This window comes from Gymnodraco acuticeps, unplaced genomic scaffold (assembly GCF_902827175.1).
Source record: "Gymnodraco acuticeps unplaced genomic scaffold, fGymAcu1.1, whole genome shotgun sequence".
NCBI lineage: Eukaryota > Metazoa > Chordata > Actinopteri > Perciformes > Bathydraconidae > Gymnodraco > Gymnodraco acuticeps.
The window spans coordinates 185,434-205,287 of NW_022991273.1; the positions used below are offsets into that span (position 1 = coordinate 185,434).

Here is a 19,854-nt window from a genome sequence, read left to right on the forward strand (position 1 = left end):
TCCTAATTCTGCCCTACGCTCCAAAAGGGGAGGGGCCTGAAAGGACAGTTAAATGCACAGCAGTCCATTTCCACCAGGCCCAACATCAAGAGCAAGGCTGCTACCAGAGCATCTTATCGCATCAGTCACGTTCTTGCGAAACACATGAAGTCTTTCAAAGATGGTGAAGTTGTGAAAGAAGCATTCCTGGAGGCTGCCGACGCGCTTTTGGGGGACAGTAAAAATAACAGAAGCATTTCAACAGGTTTTGATATAATAAAAACTCAAGTTAGATACCGTTATTAATCAGCTGTAAGTTTTAGTTTGTTTGAACTTATTCATTATAATTATTGTACAAAATGGTATAAGAATGCAAACTTAAATTGATTATAGTCTATTATCAATTCAGGTTAAGAAGCTAGTGTTGCTTGCATCCTATTTTAAAAGGCATTTATTTTTATACTCTACTAAAATGCAACAAAAAAAGGGTTTGATTCTAATTTGTCTTTTTTATTGCACTTTGGCAGCAGATTCCTGTGTAGCTTCAGATCTGAGTTGTCTTATTAGTAAGCCTCATTTATACTTTTGTAGCAACACTATTTGTATATAATGGCAAAGAAAGAGTTCAGAGTCTTTTCTTTTTTCCCTGTGTCATACAGTATGTGGCAGCACTGTTCAATGTTTCTTGAAGCCATTACCCACTGTAGTGACGTGTGAATAAACTCCAACTCTGTATCAACAACACTGTTGTGTAACTTCAGTTAAATACTTGTATGTGTGTAGATTAGAAAAAGGTAAGATAAAGGATCTGCAGTATTTTATGAAGTATTAATCGTACAAAGGTCCGTTTTATACAAGTAGAAGTGTGTATTTACCTGGTAGTAGGCTGTCAGTAACTACGCCTCTCTATTTGGACTGGTAGATCTCGGCAGACTGGCAACTTTAAAAGTAGCTCTCGGTTCAAAGAAGGTTGGGCACCCCTGTTCTAATCTGTCAAAATTACGGACTGCTTTCAGATATTTCCGTCATTGTTAGAAAAAATCCGTCATTGACGGAAAATATTCGGTTTACTCTGCTCAACATATCCAACACACTCTCACTCCCTAAACGTCCAGGAGCGACGCTTGGTCAGGGTGACCGTGGCGTGCAGTTGGGACGCGCCGAGGCTCCTTCAGCTTCATAAATGGACGCAAAGAGCTTTCAACTGATTGCAATGTATTCCCATTGGCAGCGGTATTTGACGCTCAGGGAAGCACCGCACCCATTTATGTCGGCTGCCCTTAAAGGCAATGTGAGCGTCCATTCCATTCATTGGATAACTGAGAATTGTACACCCGGAGGTAAGTATTCTCCTTACTGTCGATTGATTTGACAGTGATATCTGCACTACTCATCAACTCAAAAACACCAGATTACCTTTGTTAATTAAATGACATTGATAGGTTTAAATTGTGTGCAATGCTTTTGTGTTTTCCCCTTCAATTCTGAGAAACAACTTGTTTTCTCTGAAATGTGGAGCGCCAAAGAGACTACATTACCCACAATCCCCAGCTATTGTTGACGCCTGTCCGCTTTGACAAACCTCGTGATAAGTCAACAAGCTCTGTGATTGGATGAAACATAAATTCATACAAAAAAAGTCCAACCCTGTCTCCTAAAAATTACATTCCCACAGAACTAAACTGCATTCTCAATTACGTTTAGCAAGAAACGTATTTTCTCCCACGTTACGTTTCTTATGAACGTATCTCAAATACGTTTATTTTCTACATATCTTTGCCATTTATTGTCTTGCTTATAATAATGATAATAGTCATTTATAAATATCATTTTAGAGCACACATTTGAAATCAGTAGGCAAGGCTGTAATTTCGCCAGCTGTTACTCTCATGAGCGAGGCAGAAAATAATAGTTTTAACATGCCAAAAAGCTGCTGTGTCGTTTATTGCACCTCAAACATTAAAACAAATCCAAAGTTACGTGTTTCTGTACTTCCTCTAAGAAGAAAGGACAGTAAAAGAAGAGCTCTGTGGCTTCAGGCTTGATCGCCGTTCAAATGACAGCGTTGGTTTCCCCTAAAAAGGTTGACTTTTAAAATCTGTCCAGGAACTACAGATGAAAAATAGCCTCTGGCACATTTACAGAAATGTTCATTAATGTGCACTGTCCCTGTTAAATAAATGAATAAATAAAAAAATAAAAGTGGGCGGGGCTGTAAAGTGACGTAGATTTTACTCTCATCTATTGTTCAAAACCATTCTATGTATTCTAACGTAAATTACATGCCAGTGTTTTATCTTTTTATTACTTATATTTTTATACTTTATTTGCTATAAGTTATATCTGAAGCAAATTATGTTTCTGAAGATGTGTAGTCAATTCCACCCTCCAATGTAGCATAAATGTGAACTCTCATTACAGGAACAATATGCAATGCACGTTTTGAAAGATATTACTGATTTTCTTTGAATATAAGAATGTAAATACTGAGTTGAGAGAATAGTCAGGGGTTTTGGGTGATGGGATACACAGCTATGGAATCACAATTTCAATAGCTTACCATTAAATGACGGATATGCCTTTCTGTCTGTGATGTTTTAAAAATCAGATATTAATGTGTAGAAGTAAAACATGAGAAATAATATAGCAATATCCTGTAAAATTATGTAAAAACATGAATAAAACTACACATCTTGAGATGTTATACATACATAAGTGTCCTACACTAATAATACAAAGTTATTATTAGTATGCTGTGTGTACCTTGTGTGCACCGCCTAGTGGTTAAAGCACGTTATTGAATTATTTTTGTTATGTGTTATATTTGATTACAAAAATATTAAGAGTACATACTTTCATAGGGGGAAAGTAGAAGGTCTGTGATAGAAATATAGAAAATAAAAAATCAAGAAGATACTGTAAGTGATCTCTACAATAAAACTGTTTAGTGCAAGATGTACAAAGATATTAATATGAGGATGTGCAAAACAGACAAACTAATTAACCTTTATTTAAACATTAAATAATACTTTAGGTTAAGGTCTTCTTTCAAATAAGAAAACAACTTTAGCTTTATTTCAGATAAATATTAAGCCTGACAAAGTACTTAACGTCTAATATATTGCTTTCCTGCAATGTTAACTATGTTGAAGCACTTATTTTAACTGATATTATACATATGAATTATACTCTAATGTATGTAGATAGTACAAGAAATGTGCAGAATTTGACAGTTTAATGGTGGAGGTATACACACATATTGATAGATGTCCTGTGACCCAAGTTTTTCATTCATTGCATAACTACACCGTAGTTGTGTATATGATATGTCAATAAAACTTTGAAAATCTTGAAAGGGATGTGCAAAATAACCATTATACAGTCTTTAATTAACTATTAGTAGAGAATAACGAGTAATGATCCCTTTCATGCATAGAGGTCACTACAGTGGACAGCTATTCAAAATGTGTTTTCTTGTATATGCATTGTTTTTTTTGCATTAGTTGCACCATCAGCCACTACATAGGACCATATTGCATCATCCCATACACTGCTACTCAGTGCAAAGTCAGTGTAAGTGCATGATACATGTCTCTAAACCAAGATGGACAACAGAAAGCCACATGGACCAAGTCACCCATCTATATCTTGCCAATCCTTGTATGGAAAGCGTCCCCTGCAGGTATAAAAAAGGTGGTGACATCAAGTAACAACTAAGGAATCATATCATTCATAAATGATCAAAGTATTGATTTTATGTTTGCAGGAAATCATGATTAACCACTTGTCCACTACAGTGGACGTCATACTGGCTATATTTCAACTACAATTCGTACTGGTACTGCTGCTGTTGTTCCCAGGGCCGTCCCTCCCTACAGGCAGATCATGCAGACTGTGTGGGGCCTCACCTTGTGGAGGGCGCCACACCTTGCGGAGGGGGGCCTCATCTGAGGCGCACCTACAGTATGTGCTTATGTGGCGCAATTAGGGTGGCGCGGCACGGTTTCGCCGCTGCGAGGCTCCACTAGCACTCATCAAATAACTGTGCGTGGGGCCTCAAATTGGCCCCTGGCCCTGGTTATTCTTGAAAATACTTCATCTGCAATATCTTTTTGGGCCGTAAATCAACATACTTATGTTATTATAATGTAATTTTAAGTTTGCACATCTTTATTCATCATTTTTTCAAAATGTACATCTCTTCAGTTCAAACCCTGAACGCATACTGTCCACCTGAGTGGACATATACAAATCTATTTGAAAAAACTAGATTAAAAATAACTAAAGTTCAAATCTTGTTTTTCATGCACCAAGAGCAATAAAAACACTTGGTAAAAAATATCCTGACTGAGGTTTTCATAATTCATGCATGAAAGGGATGACTTTATAGAGATCTGCAGATGCATGTTTAGTCTTCTCGAGCACCAACTATCAAATATCTCTCCTGATTGTTGGCACTTGACAATCACCTTACCTGAATTTTACTCAGGTGTAACTAAAGTCTGATTTAAGGGTTGTTTATATTTCACATAATTAATCAGAATCTGCAAAGTAACTAAAATAAATGTAGTGGAGTAAAAATACCAGGTTAACCTCTGAATTGTAGTGGAGTAGAATTACAAAGTAACAATGAGCTGTCATGTGGGTATATATTAATTCTGCGCATTATGGATACACGTGATTTTCACCCATTTAGTAATTACATGTTTTACCTTTGTACACACCAATTTGTTTCCTGTCGCCTAAACCTCCAGGGCTGAACACAGTTTAATACTGTCAACTTCTAATTTTGGGAAAAAAGAAAAGGTCTTTTAAAACTACAATTCCCAGTAGAGACGTGCCATAGAGAACATGTTGCGAAACACAATATCCAGCATGTGTAGTTCTGGGGGGGCGTTCGAGTCCAGTTTTGAATAGTCTGCCGTGGTTTCGTTCCATTTCAAAGAGCTTGACGCTCGGCGTAACCTTGGCGCACTGCCACTCCAACATCCAATCCCAGAGCTTGAAGATTAATCACGGGGTTTGTCGCAAAGCAGACAGGCGTCGTCACAACAATAGCTGGGGATTGTGAGTAGTGTAGTCTCTTTGGCGCTCCACATTTCAGAGAAAACAAGTTGTTTCTCAGAATTGAAGGGGAAAAACACAAAAGCATTGTACACAATTTAAACCAATCAATGTCGTTTAATTAACAAAGGTAATCTGGTGTTTTTGAGTTGATGAGTAGTGGAGATATCACTGTCAAATCAATCGACAGTAAGGAGAATACTTACTTCCGGGTATACAATTATCCGTTATCCAATGGGAATGGACGCTCACATTGCCTTTATCAGCCGCCGACATAAACGGGTGCGGTGCTTCCATGAGCGTCAAATACCGCTGCCAATGGGAATACATTGCAATCAGTTGAAAGCTCTTTGCGTCCGTTTATGAAGCTGAAGGAGCCTCGGCGCGTCCCAACTGCACGCCACGGTCACCCTGACCAAGCGTCGCTCCTGGACGATCAGGGAGTGAGTGTGTTGACATATCTCCTCTTTACTAACCACTATGTAAGAAAGTGAACATTGTGTATTGGCTAATGGCTCATTTAATATTAGGTGCAGTGTTACATGTCAGGAGCTTTAAAAGTAGATACTATTTTGGTGTGAACAACCTGGTCAAAAAACCTGTACCCAATAACAAGCTGATGTCCTCATGTGTGACCTGCAGATAGGGAGTGTATTTAAATAGTTGTTGCTAATTAATAATAATAATGATATTGTTATGATATTCATTGGTTTTGTATGTAGCCATATAAAGTGGTTATTGTAGTAGTGGTGGTTTTATAAAATTATATAAGGAAAGTAAATTAACTACTACTAGTATTGGTAGTATTAATAGTCACAGTGGTAGTTTTGGCAGTATGGTAGCTGTTTTAGTACGAACTACATTAATATATGGTGAGATTCACTGTGGTTCACATTAAAAAATATATGTATATCAAACAGTAGATAGGCCTATACTGTACATGCATACAGACATCTGTACAGAAAAATAGAACTACAACAAGAACTTTTACCATGGGAACAGAAGGAAGCCTGAGACAGTAGACCAAAGAGTGTGACAGATTCCTCAGGAGCAGGAAGGTCAGAGAGATACTGATTTATGGCGGCAAAGAAAGGAGTCAAATGCAGAGGTCGCGTTAACCGAATATTTTCCGTCTATGACGGATTTTTTTTTAACAATGACAGAAAAATCTGAAAGCAGTCGGACATTTTGACAGATTAGAACAAACTCGGAACAGCTCCAAAGTTTCCCCGCAGCGAGGCTCCAAATGCATGCCTGCCAAAAAAGGAAATGATACCGTTTCCAAACCCAACTTTGCCGTACAAATCATTGAAATGTCTGTGAGTTTTGGCTTTACGCTGTGCGCACTCCCGCGAGGTGCAGTGGGCATGCATAACACGGCGCTAACAGTTCACGAGCGTGCGCCCGGCCCCCCGTTGACAGTTCTCTCCCGAGTGTAAAGGCCGATGGGTAATACTGAATTTTGATGGAATTTTTACGATCCTGTCCGTCAAAATGACTAGCACAACCTCTGGTCAAATGTGTATAATCATTTCAAAACAAACAGGGAGACAATCACAGAGAACAGGTGTGATATCTTCTTTGTTTCTGTCTCGACTAATAAGGGGAACATTGCAATAATTCAACCTACAATAAATGCATTTACCTACATTATGTTTTCTGCCTGCATTTGGAGGTCTAAAACTAAATATAAAAGTTATTCAAAAATAGCAACAAATTGTCTCACATACAAAACATACATACAATGGGAGTCATTTGAAATTTAAATTGAAATGAACATTTCTGCTTCATGGTTGATTATAGTAAAATGTGGAAATGAAAGAAATAATAGTGCCCAATTGCAAATTCATTTTTACTGTTGTAACGCTGTTTCCAGGAGTAAGTGAAAGTGCATTTTCAATTTTAGATTCAAGCAACCTTTCAAGTTCCAATAATTGGGCCTGGAATGGCCCATTGAAAAGTTGTATTATTGGAGAGGTCGTCAAGATTACTTGGGTTTACTGGAATGCTATTCATTATTTTTGGTATGATAGCTTAGAATCCTTCAAGATATATTTTTAGTTTATCTGATTTCACCTGTATATGTGTAATTGGATAGTGAGGGCTGACGCCTGTACAGTTAAAGCTCCTTCATAGAGCGCCAGCTTCTTTTTTTTTTCCCGGGTCGCTGAGGGTGCTGGCGTTGTTCGTTCGCCGCTCCTCTGCCGCTCCTCCGCCGCTCCTCCGCCGCACCTCCGCCCAAAATCTTGTTCTTTAGTCCGCTAGTTAGCATTACCGGACCTAGAAGGCTGTTACCTAGATGCTCCTCGGCTCCCCAAAATCTGCTGAGCTAACATTTCTGTCTCCACCCTAACTCCGCGGTTCGTCTGGGTCCTCCCATCCCGCTGCTTCCCCGCTGACATCGTCTCTCCCTGCCGCCTACAGCCGGTGGCTATCAAGCTAGCTAACCAGCTAGTAGGCTGGTCACCCGGCTCCCACTCTGCACCAGGCTGTCAGCCCCTCCTACGATTCTCCTCCGGAAACCACTGGAATTATTCTCATGATATGCTGTGGATTATCCTTCTGATTTTATCTGAACTCACACCGCTCCTTCTTCCACGGTCATCCGGCTCCTGGTCTCTGCTGCCCGGGTCCCCAGCATTAGCTAGCTCCGTGCTAGCGCCACTTCACCGGATCATGCCGCCGCTCTACTCCCTGTCAGATCTCCACTCCTTTAATAACCGCCTGCCTCCGGGACTGCATGGACATCCTCACAGATAATGAAATACTCTGCAAATACCGTCCTCCACACAGAGGCTCTGGCCGTACGTTTTTATTTAATTCCATGTCTCCACACTCCATCCCGTCCATTCGGTCCTGTCACACGCCCACACTACGCCATCACAACAAACAACACGTGAATCTGACCAATCTCCTTCCACTCCCCCGGTCCACAAAACTCATTCAGTCTGGCTCCAGCAACCCCTATTTTTCTTTAAATCAAATCACCCCAGCAGGATTCACATACATTGACAAACCTCGCCCACAAGGGCGGGGTGGAGGTATAGCTGCTATTATCAGAAAGGAAATAAAAGCTACCATAATCCCCATCCCTGATGTTTCTTCATTTGAACACCTGATCTTCAAACTCTCTGGTCCCACTCCCCTGGTCACAGCCATCATCTACCGTCCCCCGAAGCCAAACCCCTCCTTTCTCTCCGACCTCTCTGACATTCTCACTCAGCTTTCTGCCATATCCCCATCTGTTCTCCTCTTAGGTGATTTTAACATTCATGTTGACGACCCGACCTGCAAATATGCCTCTGAATTGAAGGAAACCCTTCACTGCTGCAACTTCTCTCAACACATCAACTTCCCAACACACAGCCGTGGTCACATCCTGGACTTGGTCTGCTCCACTGGTCTCACCATCCATCATCTGTCCAGCCTCAATCTCCACATCTCTGATCACCTGGCCATCATCATGGACATCAACATCCCCATCCCCGCAAAAACGCACAATAACCTACAGAAATCTCAAATCCATCTCACCTTCAGCAATCACTGCCTCCATTACCTGCAAGATGTCTGTCTCCCCCCCCCACTTTCTGAAAACCCATCTGAACTTGTGGACTATTATAACAGCACCCTCTCCTTCTGTCTCAATGAACTGGCCCCCACAAAAACAAAACATTTCTCTTTCATACACTCCGCCCCCTGGTATACCCCCGAACTCCGCCAAATGAAATCAAGGAAACGCCAACACAAGAAAACCACACTAACAGTTATTAGCTTTGTTCGTTATTCTCGCGCCCAGGAGAGAAGCTTAGGATAAATGAGACCAATGGAGTCTCTGGCATAAGGTTCAATTGGGTATTTTAATTAAAATGGCGCGGTAATGTTACAAGCAGAATATGGTTCAGAGAGAAAACAGCTGTGTTCTCGGGGTCTTGAGAGCCAAGGAGAGAGAGCCCAAACACACACCTCAGCTCCTTAAGTATCCTCCGATCCCCCCTCCTCGTATGCCGGTTGACGCTGCTGGGGGTCCGCCCTCCACATGTCTTCAATGTCCGTTGTTGCACATAACAGAGGACTCAGCCATTCAATACATAACTAAACACGCCTTTTCTCCTCATTCTCTTTTCATTTATTGCATTTTAACGGCTGTAATTCATTACTTTAATAATACTGGAAATACTTCACGGCTGGTATCATTTACGGTAGTCCCGGATGTTGTCATATGCTACCCACGTCTGTAAACAAAACGTATTAAAATAAACTGTACCTTCATTTAATATTCAGCAATAATAATATCTCAACGTCTATAGTTGTAGTGTTGAAATCAGTGGGTTTCGGTTTGCAACACTCCGTGTCATTTCACTTCTATATTCACCTCTGTAGGAAAAGGAATATTAGCCACATGCTAAATGCTAACCGGAGATAAAGGATTTTCAGAATAAAAGCTTGGCATTAAGATTGTGCGAGAACTTCTGGTTTTTCAGAATAAAACAGCATAAGCTTAAACTAAATTATGCCATAAAACATTGATTTTAATTTCTAACACAGTCCATCTTCAAATCTACAAAGACTATCTCCAGCAGTACAGTAACGCACTCAAAGCAGCCCGGTCTAATTACTACTCACAAATCATCCAGTCTGGCTCCAGCAACCCCAAGCGTCTCTTCTCCAACATCAGCAAACTTCTCAAACCCTGTGACAACGCCACCTCGTCCTTCACCACCGAACAGTGCAACTCCTTCCTCTTGTTTTTCCAAACCAAAATCAGCAACATTTACAGCAATCTGACACCCTCATCAGCACCCCCCACCTCCCCTCCTGGCTCCCCCCCCTTCACCTCACAGCCCCTGTCCCACTTCTCCCCTGTGACCCCCATGCAACTGTCTGACATCATGACTGGAATTAACTCCACCTGCACACTTGACCCAATGCCCTCCAAATGTGTTAAAGAGAGCCTCCCTGCCATCTCCCAACTCATCGCCACCATCATTAACTCCTCCCTCAGATCTGGATCAGTTCCCCCCTCTCTCAAACTGGCTGCTGTCACACCCATTCTCAAAAGACCTGGACTCACACCTGACATGTCCAACTTCCGGCCCATCTCAAATCTCCCCTTTCTGTCATAAAGACTTGAACGTGTCGTTGCCTCACAACTTAAAACCCACCTCAGCTCCAATGACCTCTTTGAGCCATTTCAATCCGGTTTCCGATCAAAACACAGCACAGAAACAGCTCTTCTGAAAATCACAAACGTCCTCCTCCTCTCCTCGGACTCCGGCAACCTTAACATCCTCATCCTCCTCGACCTCACCGCAGCATTCAACACCATCAACCACGCCATCCTGCTGTCCCTCCTCGAATCATCACTCAACATCACCGACACTGCACTCTCCTGGCTGAAATCCTACCTCACAGACAGACATCAGTTTATCAACATCAACATCTGCACCTCCTCCACTGCTCCTCTGTCCCAAGGCGTCCCCCAGGGTTCGGTGCTTGGCCCCCTCCTCTTCATCCTCTACATGCTCCCCCTTGGCAAAATAATTAGTCGCCACAACCTTCAATTTCACTGCTACGCCGATGACATCCAACTTTATATCTCAACAAAAACCATCACCCCCACAACCCACTCCACTCTCACCAACTGTCTCTCAGAAATAAAAGCATGGATGCAAACAAACTATCTCCAACTGAACAGTGCCAAATCAGACATCATCATCATCGGCCCCCCATCCCGTATCAAAGACATCCAGAATTTCAACTTCACCATTGACAGCCACACTCTACCACCCCCCCCCCCCCCCCCCCCCCCCCCTCACATCCGCAACCTCGGAGTCATCTTCGACAGTCAGCTCAAATTCAACCACCACATCAATCACATCACCAGGACCGCCTTTTTCCACCTCAAAAACATTGCCCGTCTCCGCCCATCATTCTCCTCCTCTGCTGCTGAAACCCTGATTCATGCATTCATCACTTCACGACTCGACTACTGCAATAGCATCCTCTACGGCACATGTGTCAAACTCAAGGCCCGGGGGCAGAATCAGGCCCTTGGTAGATTTAATTTCGGCCCGCAGGATCATTTCTAATTACTATTAGATCTGGCCCACCGGTATATTGCACGCACACCTTCACTCCATCCTGAGGGTTTCCTCAGCTCAGAGCCTGAGCCCAAACATTGATGACCTTGCACCCAAGATGAGAGGCCAAGTATCTGGCTTGAACTAGCATCACAGAGCAGCACACTGAGTTTAAATGGATGTTTCCTTCTGCACTTTTTCTCTCACGACAACAGGGCATGTTTGCTTTTTTATTTGAGGGAAATTGTTTTTTTGAAGCTGTTGTTGGCCTGTGGAAAAATGTAATCGTAAGAAAAGCTGCAGATAGAGCCATAAGAAATTAATGCAACTGATTATTTAACGTTTAATGTTGTTTTTATAGGCAATAATTTAAGCTTTGTTAGTTCTAGGTTTAATATGTGCAATAAGTTCATTTCAATAAGTTTTGCAATAAACATTGAACCAGTCCGGCCCTCGACTAGTACCCATTTTTTTATTTTGGCCCACTGTGTATTTGAGTTTGACACCCCTGCTCTACGGCATACCATCCACCCTCCTCAATAAACTCCAACATATCCAGAACTCTGCTGCCCGCCTCCTCTCCCACACCCACTCCCGAGACCACATCACTCCCGTCCTCCAGAACCTCCACTGGCTCCCCGTCCGTCAAAGAATCAACTTCAAAGTCCTCCTGATTACTCACAAAGCCCTCAACAATCAGGCTCCCCCCTACCTCACAGACCTGCTGCACCACCACACCCCTTCCCGCAGTTTTTGTAGTATAGCTCATTATGCTACACAAGCAATTCATGACAAAACAGAGGCAAACAAAGGTAGTTATCTATCCATACTTCTTCTACTCTTCATATAATATTGTTCATAAGAGTGATTTGCTGCAATTTTAACAGCATGCAATTATACGTCCTATCCTGCTCTACAAGGAGACACTTCAAGGATTATTTATTCTCATTATGCAAAGGGTTGCAAAATGAGAAGTTTTTGTAGTATAGCTCATTATGCTACACAAGCAATTCATGACAAAACAGAGGCAAACAAAGGTAGCAGTGCCTCCCTGTCGTGCACTTTTTTTCAATTTGCATCAGAAGGAGTGTAAACAGCAACAACAACACCAAATGTTTCTGAACTCACATTGCTGGGTTAGCCTATGTATTATGTTAATCATCTTATCTGTCTAAAACCGATCATCAACCTGAAGCTTGCTGGGTAGTGGTCCATCTCAGAATAATATACAGTGGGGCAAAAAAGTATTTAGTCAGCCACCAATTGTGCAAGTTCTCCCACTTAAAAAGATGAGAGAGGCCTGCAATTTTCATCCTAGGTATACCTCAACTATGAGAGACAGAATGAGAAAAATAAAAATAAAAAATCCAGAAAATCACATTGTCTGATTTTTAAAGAATTTATTTGCAAATTATGGTGGAAAATAAGTATTTGGTCAATAACAAAAGTTCATCTCAATACTTTGTTATATACCCTTTGTTGGCAATGACAGAGGTCAAACGTTTTCTGTAAGTCTTCACAAGGTTTTCACACACTGTTGCTGGTATTTTGGCCCATTCCTCCATGCAGATCTCCTCTAGAGCAGTGATGTTTTGGGGCTGTCGCTGGGCAACACAGACTTTCAACTCCCTCCATAGATTTTCTATGGGGTTGAGATCTGGAGACTGGCTAGGCCACTCCAGGACCTTGAAATGCTTCTTACGAAGCCACTCCTTAATTGCCCGGGCGGTGTGTTTGGGATCATTGTCATGCTGAAAGACCCAGCCACGTTTCATCTTCAATGCCCTTGCTGATGGAAGGAGGTTGTCACTCAAAATCTCACGATACATGGCCCCATTCATTCTTTCCTTTACACGGATCAGTCGTCCTGGTCCCTTTGCAGAAAAACAGCCCCAAAGCATGATGTTTCCTCCCCCATGTTTCACAGTAGGTATGGTGTTCTTTGGATGCAACTCAGCATTCTTTCTCCTCCAAACACGTCTAGTTGAGTTTTTACCAAAAAGTTCTATTTTGGTTTCATCTGACCATATGACATTCTCCCAATCCTCTTCTGGATCATCTAAATGCTCTCTAGCAAACTTCAGACGGGCCTGGACATGTACTGGCTTAAGCAGGGGGACACGTCTGGCACTGCAGGATTTGAGTCCCTGGCAGCGTAGTGTGTTACTGATGGTAGCCTTTGTTACTTTGGTCCCAGCTCTCTGCAGGTCATTGACTAGGTCCCCCCGTGTGGTTCTGGGATTTTTGCTCACCGTTCTTGTGATCATTTTGACCCAACGGGGTGAGATCTTGCGTGGAGCCCCAGATCGAGGGAGATTATCAGTGGTCTTGTATGTCTTCCATTTTCTAATACTTGCTCCCACAGTTGATTTCTTCACACCAAGCTGCTTACCTATTGCAGATTCAGTCTTCCCAGCCTGGTGCAGGTCTACAATTTTGTTTCTGGTGTCCTTTGACAGCTCTTTGGTCTTGGCCATAGTGGAGTTTGGAGTGTGACTGTTTGAGGTTGTGGACAGGTGTCTTTTATACTGATAACGAGTTCAAACAGGTGCCATTAATACAGTTAACAAGTGGAGGACAGAGGAGGGTCTTAAAGAAGAAGTTACAGGTCTGTGAGAGCCAGAAATCTTGTTTGTTTGTAGGTGACCAAATACTTATTTTACCGAGGAATTTACCAATTAATTCATTAAAAATCCTACAATGTGATTTCCTGGATTCTTTCCCCCCATTCTGTCTCTCATAGTTGAAGTGTACCTAGGATGAAAATTACAGGCCTCTCATCTTTTTAAGTGGGAGAACTTGCACAATTGGTGGCTGACTAAATACTTTTTTGCCCCACTGTATATGATGTGTTTTATAATGATTGATCATTAAAGTGTTCTCAAAGCTGGTAAAGGTGCAGCTAGTTTGAATGTGAATTTACTCCAGGTGGAACTAAAGTCTGATTTAACACTTGATTATATTTCACACCAGTAATCCACATCTGTGAAGTAACTAAATGAAATACATGTAGTAGAGTAAAAGTACACCATTTACCTCTGAATTGTAGTGGAGTAGAAGGTAGCATTACATTTAAATACTCAAGTAAAGTACAATTCTCTCAAAATGTTACTTTAGTAAATGTACTTAGTTACTTCACACCACTGGCATTTAGTCATGCTGACTTGAACTAAATATGTTGTTTTAGAGTGAATTTAAGCAAACAGCATATGTGTCATTTGGAGCTGTCATAAGTGGTGTTTTTCACGACCCTGTTACTCTGTGCCATTGACGCATTGTTTTTTATGATTTGGTTTTATTGATTTGCAGCCTCTCTACGATAACAATGAGGTACTAATTGAAGACAATGAAAAGCATGTGTTACCATGACACCCTACACTGTGTTCAGATGCCTTGTTGATTGCTGTTGTGTGTTCCTCTTAATTACACTGTTTTCATCTCTCAGCATCTTCTCTGTGATTTTTTTACTTTTTAACCTCTGCCTTTGTCAATTGTATCCCTTTTTCTTTTCTTCTGATAAGCACAGATGTAGGGTAGAACATTTTTTAACTAATCATGAAGGGCAAAACAATGTTTGTTTAAAAGCAAATGTTCAGCAAACGATGCCCAGTCCCAAATGGACATATTTGCAGACACTAGTGCAAATATATTAGTGCATTAAGCAGGAGAGGATACAATATTAAAGTAGGTAATATTAACAAACACATTGATACAAAAATAAATGATGGTAAATGATACAATTATTTCTTGAAATTGACCAGCTCACATTTCAAAGGAAGACACAAATGCTAGGGCAGATATATAATTTTGAAGATAACAGAGGCTAGAAAAACAACCACATGTATCTGATTTAAAATGTACAGATCATATACAGTAAGCAGTGTGAGTATCCTTTAATGCAGCTCATTCCCTTCACCTCCACCTACCTGTGTGAGCGCGGGTTTTACACATTGACTTTGATCAAAAGCAAGTGCTGGTCAAGGCTGCAGCCAGAGGATGATCTGCGTTTATTTCTGTGCATCAAAGACTCATTGTTCCCACTAAAGTAGGGGTGAGTGTAATAAGGAGGCAAAGTTCACGTTCAGTGTGTTGCCGGGAGCATATAAGGATTTATCCACGATGTTGAAAATGTTAAAAAATGTTAAAATATATATTTAAAACATAAAGATAAAAAGGTTTAAAAAAGTTATTGTTTAATGTTTTAAGGAGGTGACGCTATTCAGCCAATCACATCGGTGCAGTCAGTGAGTCAGCACGATAGATTCAAACATAGAGATGAGACAAGAGGAGAGAAACAGTCGGAGTCATTTCAAGTGGCGGAAGGTAGACAGCGAAAACAGAGCATTTAATGACATTTTCTCTTACCGGACCTCTTTGAAATGCAATTGAATACCCCTGCATTATAGCAATAATAATAATAATAACAATAGCAATAATAATTGGGAGGGGACAGGGGGGGCGCGGCTGTTCTTATGTTCTCTGAGGGGAGGCTCACCTTCCCACACTTTGAAAACCCCTGCTTTAATGTATAGAGTGATGGTTCCTGTGAATAATATTGTTATGTGACAATGTCTGTTTGTGTTCCTCAGGTGGGAGGGAAGGACAACCCCGCTGTGGACCCCATCATCCACGGCCTGAAGGGAGTGGTGCATCATGGTAGGAGAGGCTGTAGTGGGGATGTTCTGAATGTGTTTGCTGGATATCCATCATGCGTAAACATGAACAGATCCTTGATCATCATGTCTATATTCCAGCTACAAAACTGCTCATTATTTTGCAATGAATCCTGTCAGCTCATAGAAATAGAAACTTTATGTTGCAAAGGTGTCTGACATTAATGATGATACAAATGTTCCTATCATATTGTAAAGAAATGAGCATACAAATGCTTTGTATTAAGTTTGGTTGTCTACTTCCACTATCCCAAATGTTTACAACAATGTTCAAACCCAGAGAAAAGTGCAGTTTTAATGAAGGAAAGTGCTAGATTTGGTCATCTGTAATGACGGGGTTTCCCTTTGAGCCTGACTCAGCCTCGTGCTAGCCTGCAGTTCAATCAGGAGAGACTTCATTTTGTTTAAAGAACATTTATTGACACATGCGCCGTATGATAAATGTTAAGTCTTTGGCGATTAGACCGCAATCCTGAAATGGTATATCTAAAGGGGGAAATGCAACCGTCAGAGCTCCCGTTAGAAAAAATGTGTGCCGGTCACCCTGTCCGTTACGATTTAAATCTTCCGGACAAAATTGGAAAATTCCCGGTCAAAGGTCTTCTTTGTTATTTATTGAGCTTTAAAACAAATTGATAACAACTCTATATTAAGAATGAAATAATCAAGGCATGCAGATGTATCTTATTGAAAAGTAACTTTTAATAAAAGTTCATACAAGTTCCGCCAATATTGTGCGTAACAGAAAATAAATACATATATATTACGCAAGCCATAATATAATAAACAAAAAACCCATGTTCTTCAGCTTTAGGCCTACATACAGTCAGATAAAATAAAACATCATTATTATTTATTCACAAACTAAAAGAGTATGGGCCCGTCGTGAGCATTTTAATAAAGGCTCGCAGCCGCCGACGTGTTATCAAATGGGTAGCTGAGGATTTAAAATCAAAGGTCCCGAGTGTCCCTCCACAACTGGCAATGCGCATGAGCCGTGTGACCTTGTTCTCGCCAAGCCGACTTCGCTGCGCTGTTTTGATTCTGTTCTGTTCTCACTTCCGGCGCACTGCAGACAGGGATCACGCAGGCTATCTTGGCCAGTGTGGCCCACTCAGGATAGATGTTGCCGAAAGCTCTTATGAGGACTTTGCAAGCCGTTAAGAAATGCAAGCCTCCGTATCCGCGGAGTGCTGTCATCACGGGGATGGCATCTCTGTGCGCGCTTGTGGCATCAATGAGAGGGGCACTGGCTTGTGCTGAGTCTTCCTCGCTGGCAATCCCTTGGCCAAAATGACCAATAATGGTTCTGAGGGCTGGTTCAGCGTATATTTGAAGCGCTGAAGGGACGGAGAAATAATACATTGTTTTATGTAACGCAAATAAATACATTTAAATAACTTGTGACACAATTTTAGGAAGGCCTATACTTACCACTTTGTGCGTTTGGGTATCGGGATGGGTTCAGAAGGACGTCAAAGCTAGTGATAATACTCAGGGACTCTTCAGGAAAGCGGTTGTGTAAAGCATAATATGTGTAATGTAGCGTACGCGGACATTACTGAAAGCCTGCCGGGACCGGTCATCTGCGTGTGTCACATTCACATCCCTGTACATGCCATTTTGGTAATCTGCCTGAAATCTCTCTTCTTCGGGACCGGGGGAATCCCTCAACTGTGTGAGTGCCGCAACTGATCCGTGAACCATTGGTCGGATTGTGGCCAGATTGACATCCTCTTTCTGGAAAACCAAATTCAGTTTGGTCATAACAGGTAGCACATCAGCCAGTGCGTGAGTCCAGGCGATAAAGCAGTATGGCTGGATTTGACCAAGGATGCCTTTTGCTTGGGCATTTCCTCCAACAGCCTCTTCATGTAGCTCCTTCACCAGAGCAGGCCAGTTTAGCTTGATACCCTCCACTGCCCTGTGCAAGGATAACCAGCGGACAGCGCACTGCTGCTTTAGGCTTTTCACATCTTCATCCCCGAGCGCTGCTGTCAATTGACGGAGGCGATTGGTCCTGCTGGCTGAGTGCTTGAGGATACTGTGCGCTTGTAAACTCCTACTTGGTCCACAGCTTTTGCAGCATCTAGCGCGGCCAGCGCAGCTCGGTGGGCAACACAGTGCACCTGAATACAAAACGCACTCTCTCTCTTCAGAAGAGCACCAACTCCAGCACGTTTGCCCATCATTACACTAGCCCCGCCTGAGCCCAGGCCAATGACGCTTGACAGTTTCACATCCCTCTCGCGGAGCACCTCATCCACCTTGTCAAATATACACTGTGCTGTCCTGGAGTGCACGTCATAGTTTCCCAAAAAACACGTCTCCACTTTTCCTTTAATTTGCAACTTGGCGTATATTCTCAGCCTTTTGTCCACAGTGATTTTAACCGTCTCGTCAATGATTATTCCGATAAACTCACTCGTCATCAACGGAATCACCGTGCCGGTAAATTCCATCACCTGTGACAAAATCAGGAGCCTTCACTTGTTGTAGTAGCTCAGTCAACCCTGCATACTGATTACCTGCAATGTCGTTTTTAGCCATGTGAAACACTACTTTTAGCTGAGAATATTGCTTCATGTTGGACGCTTCATTCGCCCTCTCGCAGTGGCCTTTCATTGCGGTTTGTTGTGGTATTGTGTTCACTGACAAAATGTGCTCATTGCTCTGACTGTGTTCAATAAGCACAGAGGTTCTCATATTTGTTGCTCCTTTGGTGAACCCGTTCTTTCTCCCCGACTTCTCGCAGTGTGAGCAGAACATCATTTCTTCCCCATCTATAATGTCGCACCTCAGCCAGGTGAATTTATCTTTCCATTCGGGTCTGAACGTGCGGGATTTTAGTTTTTTTCTGTCCGGGGCCAAGGCATCTGCAGTCTCATTGACTGCAGGCGGTATCGCCGTCTCATTGTCGGCATTATCATCATTAGACCTGCTTGTTTGGAGGAGATGGGATGAAGAGGAGGTGTGATGAGGTCTTTGGATTAGCTCTCCTGGCACTTTAAATGATGACAGGAGGTGATGGGGTGGGGGCGGGCCCAGGCATGAACACCTGAAATCACAGCTGACTGCAGGAGAGAGGAGAACCATTTTAAAGTTTGGCTGCAGCACGATGATTGGCTGCTGGAGATTGCGGTGAAATGTAATAGGTTAAAGAGAATGCCTGTGATGAGCTGATTATATGCAGCTAAGGAGTGATATACCCAGTCTTCCTGAAAGAACTTGCTCTGAGCTTCATGAAACTGTCACAAAGGGATGTTTTATCCGGTTTTACAACACACTCTCACTCCCTAAGCGTCCAGGAGCGACGTTTGGTCAGTGTCCGTAGCGTCCAGTTGTGACGCTCCTAGGCTCCTTCAGCGTCATAAAGGGACGCAAATAGCTTTCAACTGATTGCAATGTATTCCCATCTGCGGCGGGATTTGACGCTCATGGAAGCACGGCATGCGTTTGTGTCGGCTGCCCTTAAAGGCAATGTGAGCGTCCATTCTCATTGGATAACGGAGAATTGTACACCCGGAAGTAAGTATTCCTCTTACTGTCGATTGATTTTACAGTGATATCTGCACTACTCATCGACTAAAAAACACAAGATTATCCTTGTTAATTACACAACATTGATTGGTTTAAATTGTGTGCAATGCTTTTGTATTTTTCCCCTTCGATTCGGAGAAACAAATATTTTTTCTGAGTAAAGGATGGCAGAAAACACTACACTACCCAGAATCCCCAGCTATCGTTTGGACTACACCATGTGCTCTGTTTGACAAACCCCGTGATAGTCCTCAAGCTCTGTGATTGGAGAGTGTGCTCCGAGGGTTACGCCGATTCTCGAACAGCACTTGAAATGGGATGGAACCACGTCAGACTGTCCAAAACTGGATTTGAACGGGTCCACCGCGTCCCCCCCTCCCCCACCCCGTCCCCAGAACTACACATGCTGGCTATTCTGTTTCGCAACATGCTCTCTATCTATGGCACGTCTCTACTGGGAGTTGTAGTTTTAAAAGACGTTTTCGTATTTCCCATAATAAGAAGTTGCCAGTATTAAA

General features: G+C 42.2%; 1 protein-coding gene across 1 annotated transcript in view; it reads left to right on the forward strand.

The window, feature by feature from the left end:
* The window catches only part of LOC117562065 (receptor-type tyrosine-protein phosphatase gamma-like), a 323,613-nt gene that overhangs the window by 117,922 nt on the left and 185,837 nt on the right, over positions 1–19,854 (forward strand). Inside the window, 1 exon segment of the mRNA XM_034239841.1 lies at positions 15,713–15,779. Within this exon segment, the coding sequence (XP_034095732.1) occupies positions 15,713–15,779 (67 nt within the window).